The following is a 24,763-nucleotide window of genomic DNA, read 5'->3' as shown; positions in this document are numbered from 1 at the left end:
GATACATTAAGGGGATCAAAGCAAACAAAATAAACAAATACTGTAGTACTTTAGAAAAACCACACTGGGCATACAATTTTCAGATGGATAGACTTAAAAATGTTACCACTAAGCATCAGTATATACAGTAGAAATATTGCTGACCAGTATGGTGCTACATGCAAAAACAGCCAACACATTCTCTGCACACAAAACTAAACGATTATTTGCACCTCTAGCAGTGTAATGTAGGTCAATTTAACTCCAAAAGTGGATGGATTCAGCAATAGAGTGCCCCCCCTTCCCCCTATCCTCCACCCTTCCCCATGACACTGCAGCCTATGAGTGGGACAGTGCCCAAGAAGAAGAACTGTCCTTCTAAAATCACGGTTGAGAGGTATGCTATTACTTACACCTGCCCTATGCTGGGTGCTGGAGACAGCAGCTTCTGGAGTACTTAGCTCTCCACCAGCGAGGGCAGGACACGCAGTCATGACCCCAAAATGCCATGCACTAGGGGCATTGCCTAGTGGACACGGGTCCACCCCAACATTGCACACAAGGAGTCCAAGAGCAATATTCCAAAAACCTAACAGTTATGATTATAGTGATGACGGCCGTATTTGCAGATACTGGGGTGCTGCACACACAAACACATGTGGAGCTCCACAAACCAACACAAGGGACATACGTGTGATTGTAGGTCCACACCCGGCGACACCTTTGTTTGTAAAGCTCCTTATAAGTAGGTGGGCAGCACCTCAGTTGGGGTTCTGACTATTATATGGTATCACATCAATGTTGATAACTACAATACTGAGTTTGGGACCATTGGCTGTAAATAGATAAGGGGAATAACACCAGTGCTGTACTGAGTGTCATGTTTGTGAGATTAGATGTACAGCTCTGAATACTGAATGTAATGTGCATGCCATGAGCGGAAGCAGATGCGTATGTATTACCCGTGACTCAGAATAAGGTCCGGAGAGTCCAACAGGATATTTCCACATTTCATGTTTGGCCTGTAAATCTGAATAAAACACTGAGGGGCAGATTTATCATCCCTAATTTCTGGGAGATCCTCTGAAAAGAGACATTTTTGGAAGATACTCGGAAAAACAAACGTTTCCCCTAAATGCAAGAAGGGGCGACAGCAGCAGATACGGGCGATGCCTTCTGTGGTCCCTCTGGTTTAGTTTGCAGAAGCAGCTCCCATAGCTTTCTACAGGGGCTGCTATAATATGATATGCATCAGGCTCTGCCAAACGTAGCCTACTGTATGGGCAACACCACCTCAGTTCTTCCAGGAGAGGGACCCTTTGTATCCCTTTGTGTAAATTGCAGCTGCACATACTCAGACGGGAGAACACGCATGTACAGGAGTCCGACATCCTGCAACACTCTTTTACACATTGCCTCAACAACACCCACAAACCTTTATTAAGAAGTGATAGCTTTCAGGGGTAAAATGTGGGGCAGAATTATTACACCCCTAAATGTCCTATAAAACTATAGGAAATACATTTTCATGGATATTTTTCTTATCTCTAGATCCCGAAGTCCCAGTGCTCAGAGAACTGTAAGCCAGGAACCAGGAAAGTGCTGACTTCTGCCTTATATTCCTGCTGTTATAGCTGTATCCAATGCTCTGAGGGGCAAATATCCAACGTGACCGGTATGTGATAAAAATATATGTTTTATCTTGCAAAGTGACCTGTTTCATTATCCTACATCCATGGGGCATAGCCAGGACTGTGTTGGGCCCATAGCAACATTTTGATGGTGCCTCTACCCTCTTCTAGAGAAACACCTCTCCCCACACCATGTAATCATTTCTTTCCACACATAAGTCCCCTAGTTCATTTTTTTTTATTTAGTGGTGCCCTAGTTCATGTTATGCCCCATAGTAGTGCCCTAACTCACATTATACCATATAAGATACACAGCTCATTTTATGCCCCATTATACTGCTCCAATATGCATCACTGTACTTGCTCAGGGCTGTCTTTTCCATTGGGATTAACGGGCAGTTGCCCAATGGCCCCATAAATCTTGTAGCTGGTAGCTGCGGATCCCCCATTTCCAGAGGTACCAGATTTTAAAAAATCTGCCATGGGGAACTGGAGATTTCCAGCTTCACAGTAGTGGTCCCCATCTGAGCCTGTTAATTTCTCTTTCCAAAAAGCTATCTCTGGTTCTTTCTGACTCAGAATTTTCTGAGGTTACACTCCAAAAGCTGGGACTCTCCCCTTTTGGTGGACAATGTCAGCTTGTTTCTACCATGCTCAGAACTAGAGATATCAGCCTTCCAGCAGCTGGTCCTTGCTCCAGCTCCACAAGCCTGGCATGCAGTTTTATGTTTTCATCGGTGGATTGCTCAAGCTCCTGAACCCTAATCCCTAAAACCCTGGTACCTCTTGAAAGGTGGGAATCCCTCATTTTTTAATCCTATTAAAAGCTAACAAATCCAACTCAAAGAACTGGAAATATCTATGGATAAGCAAGCTGGCCTCCCACCAGAAAATGATCAATATGAATTCCACTCCAATAATTAGAAATTACTGAACCAGGTCCGGCATGCTGAGTGAAAGATAGAACACTCCCTACCACCTACGGGACATCACAGCTACCATTGATAGCACCCTTCACCCCTACTGCTAGAGGATGAGTAAAGGCCCCAGTGCATTGCTTTACCCACAAGCCTAAACTGATATTAAGATGGCCCTGGTACTGCTGCTGTGAATAATTAGAGATATCCTTAACACATGACCTGATGGAACTTCTTGAGGACTGGAGTTGAGAATACCTCCAGTATGAAGTTACCCTAATTTAAAGGACTAAATGGTTGGGTTGAAATTGTAGCAATTTATTATGCTCAAACCCATAATTATCCCACTGACAAACCACACTATAGAATAGTAATCACCATCACACATTTCCCCACCAGGAAGACTATACAGACACAAGATTTACTAAGCAGAGGGTTTAGTACATACTGCACACCCACTGCAATCTTACCAACGAATTCTATAAAAAAATAAACTGCTTCTAGCAGGCATGTTGGCAGAAGGCACTCCACAATGCAGTACTACCCACCAAAATTAAAAATCAGCCTTTGTCCTTTAATCCTAGTCTGGTAGTAGATAAAGTGTAGTGCCCCCCCATTTCCCATTACATAGCACTAGGCTCTACCGCCAGGGGCTGGTAGGACAGTAGAGCCAGAAACAACAGAATTGGGGTTTTCTGCAGCATGATTCCAACCACAGTGGCACTGTGACAGTTTGTGCCAGGTTTGGCAGTTTGTGCCAGGCAATACCTATGAGGAGGAACCATCCATGGTGCCAACTGGCCAACATCTGGTTGTAATCATGGTGGTATAATGGTAGTGGTACACTGCAGATCCCCCTCTATGGTTCTACCAGCCCAGGCTAAAGTCAAGTGCTGATTAATTACTCCATTCGCTGTGTGTGTGTGTGTGTGTGTGTGTGTGTGTGTGTGTGTGTGTGTGTGTGTGTGTGTGTGTGTGTGTGTGTCCCAAATTAATCCACTATCCACTATCATTATTGATTTAAAGACCTAGTAGTGTTTTTTTAATGGGTAGCAAGGGTGGCGGGTTAACAATTTTTCTTAGTTTTGCATATATTTTTTTTTGCTATTTTTAAAATAAGGATGCACAGTGCATGCAGAAAAGGATTTTGCTAGAATAGGGGTTTATAAACTTTTTGGGATCAATGACGTGGTTCTGAATGACCTATAGTAACTGCTATATCTCACACTTAGAGGATCATTCTGACCTGACCGCTCACTGCTGTTCATCGCAGCACAGCAATCAGGTCAGAAGTGCGCCGGCGCAAGGCTGACAGCCAACGGCTGTTGTTGCTTAGCGATCGCCTCTGCCTGATTGACAAGCAGAGGCGGTCGCTGAGTAGGAGGGGGCGGCATGACGGCATTTGGCCGCCATTTTGTGGGCGTGGTCCGGCCAACGCAGGCATGGCCGGACCGTGCGGGTGGCAGGCCGCAGCAGCAGCGTGATGTCACATCACATGCAGCCACTGCAACCCGGGCAGCGACAAGTAGCTCCCGGCCAGCACGCAAAAGCTGCGCTGGCCTGGAGGTACTCCTGAAGTGCAAAAGCATCACCGCTTTTGCACTTATGCATGGGTGAGGTGGGCCTGACATGCGGGGTGGACTAGCCCTGTGCTGAGCGTCCCCCCGCATGTCAGTGTGCCTGATCGTAGCCCTGCAAAATGTTGCAGGGCTGCTATCAGGTCTGAATTAGGCCCTTAGAACCCACCATCAATCTGCGGTGATAAAAACCCACAACTTACTATTTTACCCCAAGGTCCTACTAAGCTGTTTGGTCCATTTAGCAATGTGGTAAATACCATATATTATATGCAGAATATAAAACGTAACTTTTAATAATGTAACCAAAAAAATAGAATATTTTAAAGCACTGACTCACATTACCCAGCTAGAATTGTTGACCTAACCTATTTAAATGAACTGAGAAGTAAGTCCTTACAATGATCCCTGTTGAGATTATGGCCCTCATTCCGAGTTGATCGCTCGGTATTTTTCATCGCATCGCAGTGAAATTTCGCTTAGTGCGCATGCGCAATAGTCGCACTGCGACTGCGCCAAGTAACTTTGCTATGAAGATAGGATTTTTACTCACGGCATTTTCTTCGCTCCGGCGATCGTAGTGTGATTGACAGGAAATGGGTGTTACTGGGCGGAAACACGGCGTTTTAGGGGCGTGTGGATGAAAACGCTACCGTTTCCGGAAAAAACGCAGGAGTGGCCGGAGAAACGGGGGAGTGTCTGAGCGAACGCTGGGTGTGTTTCTGACGTCAATCCAGGAACGACAAGCACTGAACTGATCGCACAGGCAGAGTACGTCTGAAGCTACTCAGAAACTGCTAAGTAGTTTTTGATCGCAATAATGCGAATACATCGGTCGCAATTTTAGGATGCTAAGATTCACTCCCAGTAGGCGTAGGCTTAGCGTGTGTAACTCTGCTAAATTCGCCTTGCGACCGATCAACTCGGAATGAGGGCCTATAATCGTTAGGGAAATTGACTATACCCACCAGTGTTATGAAGAATTAATGGCTAATAATTATGAAAGATAAAAAAAATAAAAATAACAATAAAAATAAAGAATGTTCTGGTCATTTTCCATATAATATGGGTTGAAGGTATACAGCCATAGATTTGGACTGGTCAGGGAGGAAGGATTCAGTCCAAATCTATGGCTGTATACCCTCAACCCTCAGTGCTTTAAAATATTATATTTTTTTGGTTACATTATTAAAAGTTACGTTTTATATTCTGCATATAATATATGGAATTTACCACATTGCTAAGAGTGCACCAACAAAAAGAGTCTTCTTTTTCTCTGTATTTGTCTAGTCCATTTATCTGTAAGGAAGGACAGGTAGTATACTGTATGTAGCATTTACATAATAGCAATCCATTTACAGGTGCGGGAAATGTTATTCACCTATCAGAGCAGTAAAGAAATCTGCAGTGTAGCGGAGAATTCCTGGCTGGTACTGAGAACCACATTACAGCAGCTGTCACATATAATACATGAAATCACTAACAAACCATTAATGGAAAGAACATATGTAGTGTACTAAATAGGAACTGATTGAATACGGAGGTGATTTAGAGTAGGGCCCATGGGCATATTGAGCATCTCATGAAATATCTCATACTAAGCACTGCCTCAAATTTTACATATACGTACAGTATCTATTGAGAGGCAGATTTGTGTACCATGTTATGGAAAATAAATTTGTTATGTTTTAGTTTTATATCTAATATTTATAACTTGATCTATGAATTGTGATATGTTTATGGTAAATTATTAATTCAAGGTGAGTCCACAAATATTCAATTAATTAACCTCAAACTTAGAAGTTTTCCATTTCTTTTTTTCTTTTTTGTAAAAATAAAAGTCACCTTTTTTGAAAGTTAGAATTTGTATTAATTAAATTATTATTATTATTATTATTATTATTATTATTATTGTTTTATTATTATTATTATTATTATTATTATTATTATTATTATTATTATTATTATGTGTTATACTTAATCTGATTAACTTCTTTAAAAAAACAAAAACAAATGATATTAGCTATTTCAAATAGAAGTTGTGTTTTGGTGCTAAGCCTTAAAGTGCAGTCAGGAGTATGAGGGTCATTCCGAGTTGATCATAGCTGTGCTAAATTTAGCACAGCTACAATCATTAAACATAGAATTTGACGGCAGATAAGAACCACTTGGACCATCTAGTCTGCCCCTTTTTCATTCACACTGACATGCGGGGTGACACCCAGCACAGGTCTAGTCCGCCCCGCATGTCAGTGCCAGTCCCCCCCGCAAAAGTGCAAAGGCATCACACAGCGGCGATGCCTTTATACTTAAGAGTAGCTCCCAGCCAGCACAGCTTTAGCGTGCTGGCCGGGAGCTACTCATCGCTCCCTAGCCCGCAGCAGCTGCGTGTGACGTCCCCCGTTCGGTCCGGCCACGCCTGCATTGGCCGGACCACTCCCAAGAAATGGCGGCCAAATGCCGCCGTTCAGCCCCCTTCCGCCCAGCACCGCAATCTGTCTGTCAGTCAGACAGAGGCAATCGCAGCCCTGCTACGGCCTTCGCCCATCTGGCAGCAGCGAGCGAACGGGTCAGAATGACCCCCTATATCCAGTCAGATGTAACAGATGTAACTTTGTCCCTATCAAAGCAAATAAAAAAATCTGCAAATACACTTAATAGGGGTTGCACATTCTACCTCTACTATAGGGGTATATTTACTAAGCATCGGGTTGTCACAGCTGGAGCTTTGAGCAACAGTTTTAAAACAGCCACAGGATTCAGTGCTAAACCAGGCACGTTTATTATTTATTTATATTGCCGTTTTAAAGCCACCCATGACGGACAACTATGACAACCTAATTCTTAGTACATTTATAACCTATTTCTAACTGTAAGAACAAAGCTGCTTAGTAATTGTTTACTACATGAAAAATCAGAGAGTATTTTGCTCACTCTAGGACAGAGGTTCCCAAACGCGGTCCTCAAGGCACCCCAACAGTCCAGGATTTAGGTATATCCATGGCTAAGCACAGATTGTTAAATCAAATTGACTATGGTGCTAATTGAGTCACCTGTGGTCAAGCATGGATACATTTAAAACCTGGACTGTTGTGGTGCTTTGAGGACCACGTTTGGGAACCTCTGCTCTAGGGGAAGGCCATAAAGTATTATTACATTTGGACCAAAGTGTTGTGGTATTAATGCTGCCCTGATTAGTGTGATGCACTGATGTCAGTAATCTACAGATGTTCTGAGTGTTGTTTTATTCTTCCAGACAGTGAAAATTGCCTGAAGTGTGCTGACCATGAGTGGCCCAATGAGAAGAAGACTCGGTGTGTTCCCAAAGAGCTGGAATGTCTGTCCTACTCAAATGACACAATTGTTGACGTTTTCTTATTTGCATCTTTTCTGCTTTGCTTTTTAACTTCTTTGATTCTTAGAATATTTATTTTGCACCGAGACACGCCTCTGGTGAAAGCCAATAACAAGAATCTGAGCTTCCTGCTCCTGGTATCCATCATGCTGAGCATTCTCTCTGTGTTCCTGTTCCTCGGGCGTCCTGTAGATGCCACCTGCATGTTGCGTCAGATCTCTTTTGGAATCCTCTTCTCAGTAGCCATATCTTGTGTCTTAGGCAAAACTATCATGGTTTATATTGTTTTTAAAACAACTAAACCTGGAAGTTCATGGGAAAGCTGGATCAACACCAAGCTGTCTAATGGTGTTGTGTTGCTGTGCTCATCCATCCAAGTGATAATCTGTATGAGTTGGGTGACTGTCTCTCCACCTTTCCAGGAGCTGGACACTCATTCTTATCAGGGAAAGATCATTGTTCAGTGTAATGAAGGTTCTCTTATTGGGTTTTATTCTGTCCTGGGTTATATGGGAATCCTGGCAGCCATTAGCTTTATTACAGCATTCTTGGCCAGGACATTACCGGACAGTTTTAATGAGGCCAAATACATCACCTTCAGCATGCTGGTGTTCTGCAGTGTCTGGATCACCATGATCCCGGCCTATCTCAGCGCCAAAGGAAAATACATGGTGGCTGTGGAGATCTTTGCAATACTAGCTTCATGTGCTGGACTTTTAGGTTGTATATTTTTCCCAAAATGTTACATTATCCTATGGAGACCAGAACTAAACACAAGAAAACATCTACTTGAGAAAGAACATGATCTGGGTTACTCATAAATAATAACTAAAATAATAAATGATGATGATGATGATGATGATGATGATTGTATGCCACAAGGCGTACAAAGCAATCTATACAGGGTAAAAATGCAAAAATATGGGATGTAGTTAAGTGACCGGTGGTCGTGAGACCGACGGTCTCAATACCAATGCCTGCACCCCGACCCCTCAAAATTCTGACAGTCAGCATGCCGACTAACAGGAACTATTCTCCTTCATGGATGTCCACGAAACCCATAGAGTGAGAATAGAACCTGTGGCCTACAAGGGGCTTCATTGCGCATGCCCTCTGCATCGGCATTCTAAACCCTGACATCCTGGCGTCGGTATGGTGACCAGTGCCGGTCACCCATACCCAACCCAACAATATGCATAGGTAACAATTTATAAATACTATATGTATATATATATATATATATATATATATATATACACTGCTCAAAAAAATAAAGGGAACAATAAAATAACACATCCTAGATCTGAATGAATGAAATATTCGTATTAAATACTTTGTTCTTTACATAGTTGGATGTACTGACAACAAAATCACACAAAAATTATCAATGGAAATCAAATTTATTAACCCATGGAGGTCTGGATTTGGAGTCAACCTCAAAATGAAAGTAAAAAACACACTACAGACTGATACAACTTTGATGTAATGTCCTTAAAACAAGTCAACATGAGGCTCCGTAGTGTGTGTGGCCTCCACGTTCCTGTATGACCTCCCTACAACCCACACAAGTGGCTCAGGTAGTGCAGCTCATCCAGGATGGCACATCAATGCGAGCTGTGGCAAGCAGGTTTGCTGTGTCTGTCAGCATACTGTCCAGAGCATGGAGGCACTACCAGGAGACAGGCCAGTACATCAGGAGATGTGGAGGAGGCCGTAGGATGGCAACAACCCAGCAGCAGGACCGCTACCTCCGCCTTTGTGCAAGGAGAAACAGGTGGAGCACTGCCAGTGCCCTGCAAAATGACCTCCAGCAAGCCACAAATGTGCATGTGTCTACTCAAACGATCAGAAACAGACTCCATGAGGGTGGTATGAGGGCCCAACGCCCACAGGTGGGGGTTGTGCTTACAGCCCAACACCGTGCAGGACATTTGGCATTTGCCAGAGAACACCAATATTGGCAAATTCGCCACTGGCGCCTTGTGCTCTTCACAGATGAAAGCAGTTCTCACTGAGCACATGTGACAGACGTGACAGAGTCTGGAGACGCCAAGGAGAATGTTCTTCTGCCTGCAATATCCTCCAGCATGACCGGTTTGGCAGTGGGTCAGTAATGGTGTGGGGTGGCATTTCTTTGGGGGGTCGCACAGCCCTCCATGTGCTCACCAGAGGTAGCCTGACTGCCATTAGGTACCGAGATGAGATCCTCAGACCCCTTGTGAGACCATATGCTGGTGCGGTTGGCCCTGGGTTCCTCCTAATGCAAGACAATGCTAGACCTCATGTGGCTGGAGTGTGTCAGCAGTTCCTGCAAGACGAAGGCATTGATGCTATGGACTGGCCCGCCCGTTCCCCAGACCTGAATCCAATTGAGCACATCTGGGACATCATGTCTCGCTCCATCAACCAATGCCACGTTGCACCACAGACTGTCCAGAAGTTGGTGGATGCTTTAGTCCAGGTCTTGGAGGAGATCCCTCAGGAGACCATCTGCCACCTCATCAAGAGCATGCCCAGGCACTGTAGGGAGGTCATACAGGCACGAGGAGGCCACACACACTACTGAGCCTCATTTTGACTTGTTTTAAGGACATTACATCAAAGTTGGATCAGCCTGTAGTGTGTTTTTCCACTTAAATTTTGAGGGTGACTCCAAATCCAGACCTCCATGGGTTAATAAATTTGATTTCCATTGATAATTTTTGTGTGATTTTGTTGTCAGCACATTCAACTATGTAAAGAACAAAGTATTTAATAAGAATATTTCATTCATTCAGATCTAGGATGTGTTATTTTAGTGTTCCCTTTATTTTTTTGAGCAGTGTATATATGTATATATATATATTACTTTACTTATACACATAATCAAAACAATACAATGTTGAGATTATATAACTACTTGGAGAATATAAAGTGGGTGAGGGCCATTCTTGCAAGAGCTTATGTTCTACGGGAAGGTAGTAAAGTATAGTGTGGAAGTAGAGCAGTGAACATTAGGAGGAGAGGTGTTAGGCTTAATAAAAGTGAATAATTAATGACTGGAGAGTTGGGAGCGATTCTGATTGGCTGACGGGCATTTTAGAGTTTCAGGGAATTCAGATGGTCATCAATGGCAGAATAAAATGTGTGAGCATGAAGAAGTGATGCTGTAAATGTGGGGGGCGGGAAGGTGATTGAGGGCAGTTAAGTTTGCTATGGAGGAAAGGAAGCCAGTTGATGTACTGGAAGCAGAAGTAGTGTGACAGTAGAAGAAAATCCATTGGGCAGCAGATTTAAGGATAGACTGAAGAGCGGTGAGATGGGAGATCATAAGGCCAAAGAGAAGATCACAGTTGTCTAAGGGCCTAATTCAGAGGCGATCCCTGCAATGGCAGCGATTGTACTCTGAAGCCCTTTGTCGAATGCACACGCGCAGCGGGAGCACCCAGTGAGATGCAAAAGCATCTCACAGGTGCGATTGAAAGTCAGAGGCAGTCGCGGGTGGGAGGGGGCATGCCAATGCCATCAGAATGCCATTGTGGGGGGGTGGTCTGGACCACGGAGGCATGTCTGGACCGTTACTGGGGCGGGCCGTGGTGGCTGTGTGACGTCACACACAGCCGCTGCAACCCAAAACATGGCGGGTAGCTGCCTGCCAGCGCAGCTAGTCTGTGCAGGTAGGGAGCTAATGGGCGGGTAGGTAGGGCAGGACATGTGGGGCAGACTAGCCCTCTGCTGGGTGTCCCTCTACATGTCAGAGAATCTGATCGCAGATGTGCAAATTTTAGCACAACTACGATCGGCTCTGAATCGGCCTAATGTTGAGAGTTTGAATCATTGTGCTAATGGCTTAAAGGGTGAGGATGGTCTCATCCAGGAGATACTGTATTATGGGACTAGAAGAAGCAGGATTGGGAGAGGGACTTAAAGTAGGCCGGGAGAAAAAGAGGGCAGACATGAGGATGACACCAGACAGTGGACTTTGGCTACATAGGAAAGGGAGATATTACAATATAGATGGAGAGGGGGAGAGGAGAAGGGACATTGCCAGGGAAAACACAATGACTTTTGTTGAAGCGATATTGATTTTAAGGAAGCATCTGGATACCAAAGAGGAGATGTGGAAAATACAAAAGAGGAGAGGTCAGGACAAAACATGTACATTTATGTGTCATTATCATGCAGTTTTTGTTGGAAACCAAAAAAGCTGATGATCCAGGTAAGGAGTGTTAACACAAATGGTAGAACCATGAGAGTGTTAAATTTCAAAGGACAGCTCGGTTTAGGCTTTGAGAAGAAGAGTCTAGTCAACATGTTTGCCTTCGGTTACTGCCAAACCAATATATTTCCAAACTCTCATCTCAAGCCTCTAGCCCCAGACGACATTTAATACATTTAAATAATTTTTCAATTCTTCCTCACCCAACCCACCAGCAACTATCTATGCACAAGATCTTGCTTCCTACTTCAAGGACAAGATTAATAAGATCCGAGATGAAATGGTATGCTCTTCCTCAGCCAGTGACCTGCTCAATTCCCTACTTGAACACTCTGGCACTTTCTCTTCATTTGATCCCACAAATGAAGATGAAGTACAGAGAAACAATTGGAGTGGGCGCTCATGTGCTGGTTGTGCGATACTGGACATATACAATATTAATTCTATAAATCAAATACCAACACAGACTGCAGCTACAGATATTTGAGGAGCTGTACCTCAAAAAAATATTTTTTACAAGACAAAAATCGAAAACAAATTCCTAGTATAGGCAAGTGTACCTGGCCAATAAAAGCTGATTCTGATAATGAAGAAAAGAGCGCTGTCTGTGGAGATATTTTCATTAAAAAGTATTTTTAATATATAAAACTCTTCATACATATATTGCATCCACATAAATTAAAACAAATACACATAAAAATGACATTAAATAGATAAACTCTCAGTTGACAGCTGCAGAATATAATATTGTAGATCTAATTCTACCACTGATTTAGAGATCCCTCTTATCAGCTGAATATTTTTCTTGCCATTTTGAAACAGTTGCAAATTGATCCTGTTAATTTATTACAGTGTCAGTTGTTTTGAAACAGTCCCAACAATAGTAAAAGCAATTAGTATGGTTGGTTGTAGAAAGTATCACAATGATGGGAATGTATTCAAAAGAGGCATCTGAAAACAAATTTCTAAATCAGACAACGGTAAGAAGTGTAATTCTCTCTACATAGATTTTAATTCAAATCTCCGCTCCCACTGTTTTGTCTCAGGTGAGCTTTATATTGAGATCCAATGCAGTGCTAAAGTTGTTAATTCTATTCCATGTGCATTTGTCTATGCAGTATGGAGATAAATGAGATGACATTAATGCTTTGGCTATACGGACGGTAGCGGTAGCTTGTTGTCAGTTGCTTACCCGCATCTTGCCATGCACCGCCGGAGGTCTCATGTTTGATCTTATTATTACACCATGCCGGCTGCGGCATTCGGATCTCACTCCCCTCCCATCAGCACAGATTAGTGAGCTGGAGGCTTCGTGGAGTGTCCGGAATGTGTAGCTTCTCAATGAGGGTGTTGGTGATCTGGTCTATCACCCTGGGTCTCGGCCGCTGACACCGGATGAAGACATCTGTCATGGATCACAATGGAAAGCTGGGAGCTTGGAGAAGTCTATCATGGTTGATTAACCTCTTCAGGCGTCACATCCAGGGCCTGACTTGACATGTTTCTCAGCCGTGTGAGTGGGGCTGTTTCCTCAGAAGTACAAGATGAAGTACAGTATCAACACTCTTCTCATCCTCCTACTATACTACCGCTCATCATGATCCTATACCCACACAAATAAGTAAATATCTGTCTCCAGTGCTCATCCCAACCTTAACTAAATTCTGTAATCTCTCTCTCTCTCTATTGGAATCTTTCTTTCACTGTTCAAGCATGCACTGATTATTATCATTCTGAAAAAAAACAACACAATTCTATCCCAAAATGTCCTTCCAATCTACATGAGAGACTTACCTACACTCACCTTGCACACTTTCTTAACACAAACAACTTACTGGACCCAATTCAATCAGGCTTTCATTCCCAAAACTCCACAGAGACAGCTCTGACAAAAGTAGTTGCGTTGGTAAGAATCTCTCATCACTCATTCACTGCCTAGGCAAATGAGAGACAGCAGAATTCTAAGAGTGCCTGGGTAGTCCTGTCTACTATCTATCCTACCCCACCATACTATTGCTGGGACACTTGTATCTACGAGATATTGTATACTCATTTTGGTACTGAGATATTATGTTTTGCATCTCTCCATGATAACGAACCTGAGTGACTTTTAAATTGTGTATTTTAACTTTCTATGTGTTTATATTGTTTATGTTTATATTTTGCCTGTGTATTGAACTATGGTTCCTTGGATAAATGTTTATTTGTGCCTTATTAAGGCTTTATTAAAAATGTACATTAAAAGTTAAGTTTTACTCTAAGCAATCCCTCACACTATCACAAGAGTGCCCTTTACAACTCTGAGTCTTTCTAGCATTCTTTGAATGCTTGTTTCCCTTGCCATATACCTTCTCAAACTCAGCGGAAGCACCGCCACATACCCTGATCTGAGTATTTTTTTCTAAACTGTTGGGATAAGTGGTTTCAAAATTCCTTCATTTTATTTAACATTGTTTTTCATACCTCTTGAACCAGTGCAGTGAGACACCCTATTTTTTCCCTTCAAAAGTAGTGAGTGATCTGGTCACTGTGAAGTCTAATGGCCATTACTCACTTCTTATTCTTTTAGATCTCTCTGTTGCTCTTGCCACTGTTGACCATTCTCTTCTCATACAAACACTACAATTCCTAAGTCTTCAGGACACAGACCTTTCTTGGTTCCCATCCTACCTATCTAATCGTTCTTTCAGTGTCCACATCTCTGAATTAGTTGGAGTACTCCAAGGCTCAGTCTTACAGTAGGTCCTCTGCTTTTCTCAATCTATACCACATTTCTTGGTAAACTAATCAGCTCTTTTTGATTTCACTATCATCTGTATGCAGATGATACTCAAATCTATCTATCCTCCCTTGATTTGTCTCTATCTATATAGGACCGGGTCACTGAATGCCTTTCTGCTGTTTAATCTTGGGTGTCACCTCACCACCTTAAACATGATATTTCCAAAATAGAATTAATTATATTTCCACCAACCAATAGTAGTTGTCAACCTGATATCCCTATCACTGTTGAGAATCTAGGCAGTAAGCTTGCAGTGTAGGGTTGATTGTCAACCCTACACCACAAGCTTACTGCCTAGGTGTATTTTTTACTCTGAACTGTCCTTTGTTACCCAAATTCAATCTGTTTATAAATCTTGCTACATGCATCTAAAAAACATATCCAAAATACGTCCTTATTTTACACAAGACACTGCAAAAACTCTAATCCATGCTCTCATCATCTCCCGCATTGATTAATGCAATAGTCTCCTTACATTTCTTACCAAAATGAGACTCTCATCACTACAATCCATTCTGAATGCAGTTGCGGGCTAACCTTCCACGCTAGACGTTCATTGTCTGTGGATCCTCTCTGTCAGTCCCTCCATTGGTTACCTGTGTTCTACCATATTCAATATAAAATATTTTTACTCTCACACAAGGCCATTTACCAGACTACACTAATGTACATCTCTTTGCTCATCTCAAAATATCTCACATGCCGACCTCTTCGCTCTTTACAAGATCCTTACAAACCTTCAAGCCTTCCCTAAAAACTCACCTCTTCAGGCAAGCTTATCAAATTCCAGAACCGCCAAAATAACCTTAATCAGCTTTCCTATCCAATTATATCCCCTCTGTACAGTCCACACATATGCTCACATATTTTATATTTCTTCAATTTCCTCCTGAGCGCAAGCCAACATTGCTGTGTGACCATATCATACCGTACACCAAGAACCTCTGCAATCTAGTGGACCTTCATGCAATACATAGCACCTATCCTTGTGTATCAATGCCTACTTCCCTATAGATTATAAACTTAAGAGCAGGGCCTTCCTACCTATGTAACTGTCTGTTATTACACAGTTTTATTTTTATCACTGTTGTTTCCACTTGTTTTATTATATCACTGCACAATGGAATATGCTGCACTATGAAAGAAACTGTTAATAAATAATAATAAGAAAATGCAGTACTGAGTTTGAGGAGAATAATAATATATTTATGCCCATTGGCAATGACTGCTATCAGCTCATTAGTAACTTTAAAGTCATTGTACAAAACACACTGAAGAAATTTAGAAAAGAGGAGAAATGTTGTGTTACTTAGAGAAGGAAGAGGCCAAGATATATCCAGGAACCCAAATAGAGCCAGACGGAGATAATGTTTTTCCACAAAATTAGGTTAAATGCATGTTCTGCATCTAGTAACATGATCATGCCCATTTGCCAGTTCCCAGAGGTGTTCATTGAGGGAATAGCAGAGGAGGAGATGTCTGATATTGACCAAGGAGTGATGACCCCAAATGAAGCCTGTCTGATCAGAGTGGGTAATATATGGAAGGATCACCTTCAATTTACCAGAAAATTGCTTTTACCAGTAACTTGTCATCAAGATACAGCAATGAGATAGGCCTACATAAGCTAGGGTAGGACAAACCTTTGCCTGATTTGGGGAGAACTTTAAGAATGGCTGAGTGGAAGTAAAGTGAAAGGGTTCTTCAGGAGATGATCATTTTAAGAACTAAAAACCAGTACAACATTGACCCTGGTTGACATTATCTTAATTCTCCACGCAGACTATCAAGACTCAGTGCCTTAGTGGGGTTGAGATACTTAATGGCATTTGTCACTTTTTCTAATGTAATTAAGGTCATGTTACAACTGGAGAGTATTCCTTTGATTTCTTCTGAAAACTCTGAGGATTTCCTGGCAGTGACTCCTGACTCCAACCGGGGATTGAGTCCCATAGAAAGCGCCAGCAGGTCGTCTTGCCCATAAGAACCACTTTTCCCATAAGGCTTTATGCTCCTACTGGTATTGGGATTCCCACCAGGATTTACGCCACTGACGGTAGTATGAGCTTAATCCCAGAGTGTCCTGAATCAATGCCAACAAGAGAAAGAGTATGAAAACAAGAGAGGAATTGAGAAGAGTGAGGCAAAGGGAAGGCAAACAATGGAAAGAGGGATGAAACTGAGCTACAAGGGGAGAAAAGGTGATTGCGAGACTGATGGGTGGAAGACACAGAGGGAATAATAAACTAAAAGAATCCCGAACCGGGGAGCTGCTTCCGACTGGGAGGAGCAGTAACTTCTACTAAACACTAGTGCACAGTGTACTATAGAAAACAACCAAGAGCTTAAGAAAACAATGAAAAATATACTAAACAGACTTTGGTACTGATATTAGGCTGGACACAGGAGATGAGTGCTGACAGGCAGGAGAAGAAATACACTGACTGAGATCAGAACCAAGTGGCAAGGGCTCCTGCTCCAATTGGGGACTATAATCAGCAAGGAGTGAAGGACAGAGCTAAAATATAAAAGGAGAATGGACCAATTTTCATACTTTACGTGGATCGTAAAGTATGAAAAAGTAAAAAAAGATATATATTTTATTTCATTTTTTTTACATTTTCATACTTTATGATCCACGTGGATGATGATTGGGAAAAGTAACCTTGACCGAATCTCGCGAGCCATGCGAAGGGACACAGTGCACTAATTGGGGTTCCCAGTCACTTTACGAAGAAAACACAATTTTTTTGGAAAACTCATGTTGACTTTTTTCCATGTCAACCTAATGACTGTGCCAACCAATTTCATGTGTTGACATTTGCAATGTCGACCTAGTGACCATGTTGACCTAAAGACCATGTCAACCAATAGTGGTCGACCTAATGAGTGTTAACCTAAGTGTTGTTGACCTAATTTCCGGATACCTAATCATATACCACAGACACGATACCTGATGGCCCATTTTTAGAAACTGTGCGGCCACAGGTTTGTCCATATTGCTCTTTGCAAGAGCCAATCTTAGATATCAGATTACCAATATCTGATATACCAATATCAGATTGGTGTTGTGTCATCCTTTTGCAAGCGTTCTAGTGGTTTTATCCACATACATTAAGCTGCATGAGCACACCAAGAAGTAGACCACGTATTACATTTGACAGGTTAGTCGATGGCATAAAACAATCCGCTTTCCACTGTGGGGATGCGGGAATGAGCGGCCATCAATATGCGCACTGCATGTTGTACATACTAAGGAGCGACGGCACCCTTTCCTGGTTGGTAACCAATTGGACATATGCGAGGTCTCATATTTGGAGCTCTTTCAAAATGGGACCATGATCGATATTTAACAGTGGTGGCTTCATCCCTACATTACCCAAACTAGCGGCCAGTGTTACCTAAATGATTTTTGTGTTACATGTAAATTCATGTCACACTTGATGCCCAAAGTCATCTTCTCCTGAGGTTTCGATCTATCTGGTGACTCATCTAGTTCCTGGAACAATCTCCTTGCCCTGGTGAGGAACCTTTCTACAGTTCTTTTCTTATAGGGAAGTTGTTATCACTGGAGTCCTCCTTGGGGAAGGTAGCAGTCACTTACCATAACCCCAGTAGTCAGGAATCACCCACAATGAGCCATACGCTCCAGGACTGTGCAATAATCAATTTGAATTGAAAGTCAAAAATATAATAAAAAACTTTAAAAATGTATGGAAAAACACTGTTATTGTGAGTCTCTCTGAGATGTGGATCAGCACACAACGCATGTGTCACTGTTTGACCTACTGTAAAGTACAAAACTTTGCTCACAGTGTTAATATTTCAGGTTATCTGACTTCAAGATTTAATCATCTTTGTGGTATTCTCTATAGGATGTGACAGTTCCCGAATAGTGACATATTATTATTCTATTCATTCTGTTTATCTCTCTTTGAAGATAGTGATTAGCCTGCTGTAAATTATATTTTAGGAGCAGGAAAAAAAAGAGTTCCCAACACAAACACCTGCAGCTAAATCCAGCACACACTGACCTGTATCACTGTATATGGTATATAAGGACGGGAGATGATCACTCCTATTACACTGTCCTACAGAAACTGCAGCTATCAGGCTCCTACAGGATTCACCATGACTCTGACCCCTACAGACACCAGGCTCTGCACTATACTGATGTACTTTGTGTTATCTGGGGCAGCACCATTAAGAGATTTAGTATAATCCCACATAATTACAATGCTGTTACTTGTGGTAGCCCTGTGTGTGATACCGGTGACCCAGACTCAGTCACCAGCCTGTACTCTGACACTAGCAGGGTCATTTGAAGATTATGAATATTTTCGAGATGGCGACATTGTTGTCGGAGGAGTTTTTAGTGTCAATCATTATATGAATTACATGCTGAAGGATGGAGCTATCATCAAAGAGATTTGCTTGAGGTAGGGTACATTTTTTAAATGATTAAAGTATTAAAATTTTCATATGTCGATTATGTATCAACAGTTAATCATATAGTGGCGACACAGGGTCTGATTCTGAGTTAACATTAAGGTAATAAAAGTAAGCAAATTGGCACCTGGTTAAACCATGCAGCACTGCAGGAAGCGGGTAGAGGGTACATGCAGTGTAAAAACTGGCAGTTTCTGCATGTATGCCACAGATACTGCATAGCTGTATATTTACACTGCAGTTTGGACAAATCCCTCCCAAATCTAAAACTGGGCATACACTATACAATTACCTGGCAGATCTGACTAGTTGGAATGAAAATCTGGTAACGTTTGGGAGCAAATGACTGTCAACCATATGCACACAAACACGGGAAAATTAACAAAAACTGTCATTCATACAAATTGGTTAAATCCCGGATTTGGATTGGTTTTGTCCATTTTCCAGTGTTTGGGAGCAAATGGTTGATTGTCATTTGCTCTCATACATTACCAGATTTTCATTCCAACTAGTCAGATCTGCCAGGTAATTGTATAGTGTATGCCCAGCATTAATCTCAGCATATTTTATACCTTCTCAACCTGCGATACACAGGTTAGTAGTTGTTCAATCAATTTATTGGCCCGTCACAGGTACATGTAAGGGAGGAGTTAATCTAGACAATAAATGACAAAGAAATTCCCTAAGCACACCACAATTGACAAGCACAGGAGATGTACAGGGAGACAGAGGAGGTTAGGGAGGTAAATGTGTGGCTCAGAGACTGGTGTAGGAAAGAGGGGTTTGTGTTCTTGGAACACTGGGCAGACTTCTTGGTCAGGCGCCATCTTTTTTCTCATGACGGATTGCACCTGAATGCGGAAGGTGCTGCGGTGCTGGGGGGTAGGATGGTTAGTAGGTCGGAGGAGCTTTTAAACTAGGAGCCTGGGGGGAGGGTTTAGCTAGAAACTATGGGTCATGCAGCGAGTATAGTAGGGATGGTGGTAGTGAGATAAATGGGGGTGGAGAAGGGGGGAGGGAAAGTGTAGCCGGTAAGGGTATTTACATGGGTTCTATTAAGGGTGTTAAGAAAGGTATTGCTAAAGCATTAAATAATAACATGTGTCACCATTACAGACTATAGAAAATGTTGTACGGGACTTAAGGGAAAATACTTATGTCAGGGCGGTGATTTTAGATGGGAACATTGGGTTGACCAAAGAGAAAAGTAAGGTGGGCAATACTAAGTACAGTTGGGTTGGAGAGGGAGTGAGAAGGACAGTCTGTATCAGTAACTCTACAGATGCACTCGTTAACCAGGATGGGAAATCTTTAGGAAAACAAACAAATAAAGGAACCGATACACTAAAATGTGGGGAATTGGAATTGTTAGCATCAAAGGCTGAGTATGACATTATAGGTAATACGGAAACATGGTGGGACAACTCTTACGACTGGGTTGCTAACTTGGAGGGGTATTCTCTTTTTAGGAGGGACAGGGCTAACAAAAGAGGATGAGGTGTATGTCTATGTTAAACCATCACTTAAACCTTACCTAAAGGAGGTTATCTATGAGGAGACTGGCGATAATGTGGAGTCACTATGGGTTGAAATCTCAAGTGGGGGAATTGATGCAAAAAAACTAGTCATAGGCACGTGCTACAAACAGCCGGATATTAGCATACATGAGGAAGAACAACTATTGCAGCAAATCAAAACGGCTGCGGGATTGGGGGACATCCTTGTCATTGGGGATTTTAATTACCTGGATATAAACTGGAGTAACGATTCATGTGCTAAAGCGAGGGGCAGCAGGTTCTTAAATATGTTTAGGGATCACTACTTGTCTCAATTAGTCGAGAACCCAACTAGGGGTAAAACTACCCTGGATCTAGTAATTACTAATAATGTGGACATTATATCAAACACTAAAGTTGGGGAGACTTTGGGTAACAGTGATCACTATATGATCACATTCGACATCAGTTTTAGGAAACATAGCTACAGGGGTTCCACCAAAACTTTTAACTTTATGAAGGTTAATTTCAGTATGCTTAGATGTGCACTTAACGACATAGAGTGGGAGGTTCTGTTTAATAACAAGAACACTTCGGAAATGTGGGATGTTTTAAAAGGGTTGCTGGATAGCAATATTCATAACTTTATTCCCATGGGCAGTAAACGCAGGAGAATTAAACCCAAACCAATGTGGCTTAACAAGAAGGTTAAGGCAGAAATGGATAAAAAAAGCAGGCTTTCAAAGAATTTAAATCTAATGGAAAGGAGGAGTCTTTCAAGTATTACAAGGAGTGTGATAAGAAACGCAAAAAAGCAATAAGAGCAGCTAAAATGGAAAATGAAAAGCAAATCGCTATAGAGAGTAAAACCAATCCTAAAAAGTTTTTTAAATACATAAACGGTAAAAGGTTAAAAAAAGGAGAATATAGGTACATTAAAAGGTGAATTAGGAGAATTGATAAATGATGACGAAATATAAGCAGAAATACTGAACAAATTCTTTTCATCAGTATTCACCAGTAAAGAACTAATGGTGGGAGTAGAACATAACGATTGTAACAGTAATGATTCATGGTTAGATACTTGTTTAAGTGAAGAAGTAGTCTGGGAGAGACTAAGCAAAATTAAGATTAATAAATCACCTGGTCCTGATGGACTTCACCCGAGGGTTCTTATGGAGCTTAGTTCACAACTAGCACAACCCCTATACTTGATTTTCAATAGTTCAATTAGATCAGGCATGGTACCGAAGGATTGCCGTATAGCTGAGATGGTGCCATTATTTAAAAAGGGATCCAAAAATCTTCCGGGAAACTACAGACCAGTTAGTTTAACATCTATAGTGGGGGAAATATTGGAAGGAATTCTAAGGGACGTCATAGAGTAGTATCTAAAGTCTGCTAGGATTATTAGCAAGAACCAGCATGGGTTTGTGAGGGACAGGTCATGTCAGACTAACTTAATTAGCTTCTACGATGAAGTGAGCAATAATCTTGATCAAGGAAAAGCAGTGGATGTGGTCTTCCTAGATTTTGCAAAAGCCTTCGATACAGTTCCTCACAGGAGACTGATGATCAAATTAAAGGAGATTGGCCTAGGAAAAACTATTTGCACATGGATAAACAGCTGGTTGGATAGCAGGGTAAAGCAAGTAGTGGTCAACGGGAAGTCCTAAACCTGGTCCCGAGTATTCAGTGGAATACCACAAGGGTTCGTACTCGGACCACTGCTGTTCAACATATTTATCAATGATACCAAACTGTATAAGGTAATTAATTCAGAATTGGATGTGGAGTCCTTGCAGAATGATCTATCTAAACTTGAACTCTGGGCGTCTAAATGGAAAATGAGGTTCAATACAGACAAATGCAAGGTTATGCATTTTGGGACTAAAAACAAACTTGAATCCTACATATTAAATTGGGAACGCCTAGGGGAAACAGAGTTGGAAAAAGATTTGGGGGTATTCATTGATAATAGGCTTAATAACTGTACACAATGTCAAAATGCAGTAAAGAAGGCAAGTAAGGTGCTAGCGTGCATAAAAAGGGGAATTGAGACAAGGAACTCGGATGTAATCATGCCGCTGTATAAGGCATTGGTACGTCCGCACCTGGAATATTGTGTTCAGTTTTGGGCACCATTGTATAAAATAGACATCAGTGAACTCGAAAGTGTTCAAAGGTGAGCTACTAAATTGATTAAAGGCCTAGTAGGACTGGACTATAAGGAAAGACTTACTAGGCTGAATATGTATACACTAGAAAAGAGGCGTCTAAGAGGAGATATCCTTAATATCTTCAAATATGTAAAGGGTCATCACAAAGAGTTATCAGAGGAATTATTTATTAAAAGAACATAGGCCCTCATTCCGAGTTGTTCGCTCGGTAAAAATCTTCGCATCGCAGCGATTTTCCGCTTAATGCGCATGCGCAATGTCCGCACTGCGACTGCGCCAAGTAAATTTGCTATGCACTTAGTAATTTTACTCACGGCTTTTTCATCGGTCTGGCGATCGTAATGTGATTGACAGGAAATGGGTGTTACTGGGCGGAAACAGGCCGTTTTATGGGCGTGTGGGAAAAAACGCTACCGTTTCCGGAAAAAACGCAGGAGTGGCCGGAGAAACGGAGGAGTGTCTGGGCGAACGCTGGGAGTGTTTGTGACGTCAAACCAGGAACGACAAGCACTGAACTGATCGCAGATGCCGAGTAAGTCTGAAGCTACTCTGAAACTGCTAAGTAGTTTGTAATCGCAATATTGCGAATACATCGTTCGCAATTTTAAGAAGCTAAGATTCACTCCCAGTAGGCGGCGGCTTAGCGTGTGTAACTCTGCTAAAATCGCCTTGCGAGCGATCAACTCGGAATGAGGGCCATAGTTTAGGACACGTGGGCACTCGCTGCGACTGGAGGAGAGAAAGTTCCAAATTCAGCGGAGGAAAGGGTTCTTCACTGTTAGGGCAATCAGAATGTGGAATTCCCTGCCAGGGAAGGTAGTAATGGCAGACTCTGTAATTGGATTTAAAAAAGGATTGGATAAATGCCTGAATGAAAAAGCTATCCAAGGTTATAATACTTCAAATATCAACGTGGTTAATCCGGGGGTAACATGAGTTATAGTAGCTAACTAGTCACAAAACATTATTTATCAAGCATGTAGAATCATCACAACTTAAAACAGGTTTAACAGGATGGGCAATTTGCCTCTATTCAACCTCAAATACTATGTTACTATGTTACATGTTACTATGTTACATCTTATATAATAATATTATTATTATTATTATTATTATTAATATCCTTTATTTATATGGTGCCACAAGGGTTCCGCAGCGCCCAATTACAGAGTACATATGCACATAATCAAAACAGGAAAATGGTGACTTACAGTTGAAGACAATATAGGACAAGTACAGAGTAACATAACTAAGCATAGCTACACCAGTAAACAACATAGAGATAAGTTTCAAGGTGTTCAAACAACTGCAGGATTTGGGCAGTTGAGGATTATTAACGTAAGAAAAGGATAAGAACATGATGGAAGAGGGCCCTACTCGTGAGAGCTTACATTCTAAAGGGAAGGCAGACAGACAGGGGTGACACAGATGGGGTAGACCGAGCATGAGACAGAGATTTAGGATGAGATTTGGCTGGGTTTGGTAAAGAATTGGGTCTTAAGAGCCCGTTTGAAGTTCTGTAGAGAGGTGGAGAGTCCGAGGGGGAGAGGTAAAGAATTCCAGAGAAAGGGAGCAGCACATGAAAAATCTTGGAGATAGGAGAAGGGATGAAGTAATCAGAAGACAGGAGAGTTAGCGTGCATTAGCAGAGCGAAGAGGACGGGTGGGAGAGTAAAAGGGAGATAAGGTCATTGATGTAAATGGGAGAGGAGTGGGTGAGTGCGTTGTAAGTGAATGTGAGAAGCTTGAATTGGACTCTGAAAGGGAAGGGAAGCCAGTGAAAGGCTTGTAGGAGAGGGGAGGTGGACGTAGTGCATTTGGTGAGGAAGATGAGCCGGGCAGCAGCATTGAGGATTGATTGGAAATTATCAGGGAGGCCAGTTAGGAGGAGATTACAGTAATCCAGACTGGAAATGATCAGTGAGTGAATATTGGTCTTAGTGGCATCCTGGGTGAGAAAAGGTCTGATCCTGGAAATGTTTTTGAGATGAAAATTACAGGTTTGTGAGAGGTGCTGAATGTGTGGTTTGAAGGAGAGGGAGGAGTCAAGGATTACGCCAAGACAGCATACAGAACAGAGCCTTGGGGGACACCAACATTTAGTGGAAGTAGGGGGGAGGTAGCGTCATGAGAGGAGACAGAGAAGGAACGATCAGAGAGGTAGGAGGACAGCCAAGAGAGGGCAGTATCATGCAGACC

General features: G+C 42.0%; 1 protein-coding gene across 1 annotated transcript in view; it reads left to right on the top strand.

Annotated features, from left to right (window-relative positions):
• The window catches only part of LOC134910765 (vomeronasal type-2 receptor 26-like), a 126,158-nt gene extending 117,878 nt beyond the window's left edge, over positions 1-8,280 (top strand). The window contains exons 5-6 of the mRNA XM_063919148.1: positions 1,531-1,654; positions 7,361-8,280. Coding sequence (XP_063775218.1) covers positions 1,531-1,654; positions 7,361-8,280 — 1,044 coding nt within the window. The remainder of the gene's footprint in view (positions 1-1,530; positions 1,655-7,360) is intronic.
• The last annotated feature ends 16,483 nt before the right edge of the window (positions 8,281-24,763 follow it).

The sequence above is a fragment of the Pseudophryne corroboree genome, chromosome 4 (genome assembly GCF_028390025.1).
Source record: "Pseudophryne corroboree isolate aPseCor3 chromosome 4, aPseCor3.hap2, whole genome shotgun sequence".
NCBI classification, from domain to species: domain Eukaryota; kingdom Metazoa; phylum Chordata; class Amphibia; order Anura; family Myobatrachidae; genus Pseudophryne; species Pseudophryne corroboree.
The sequence above is the reverse complement of the archived record's forward strand: the minus strand, read 5'-3'. Positions and strand labels throughout refer to the sequence as shown.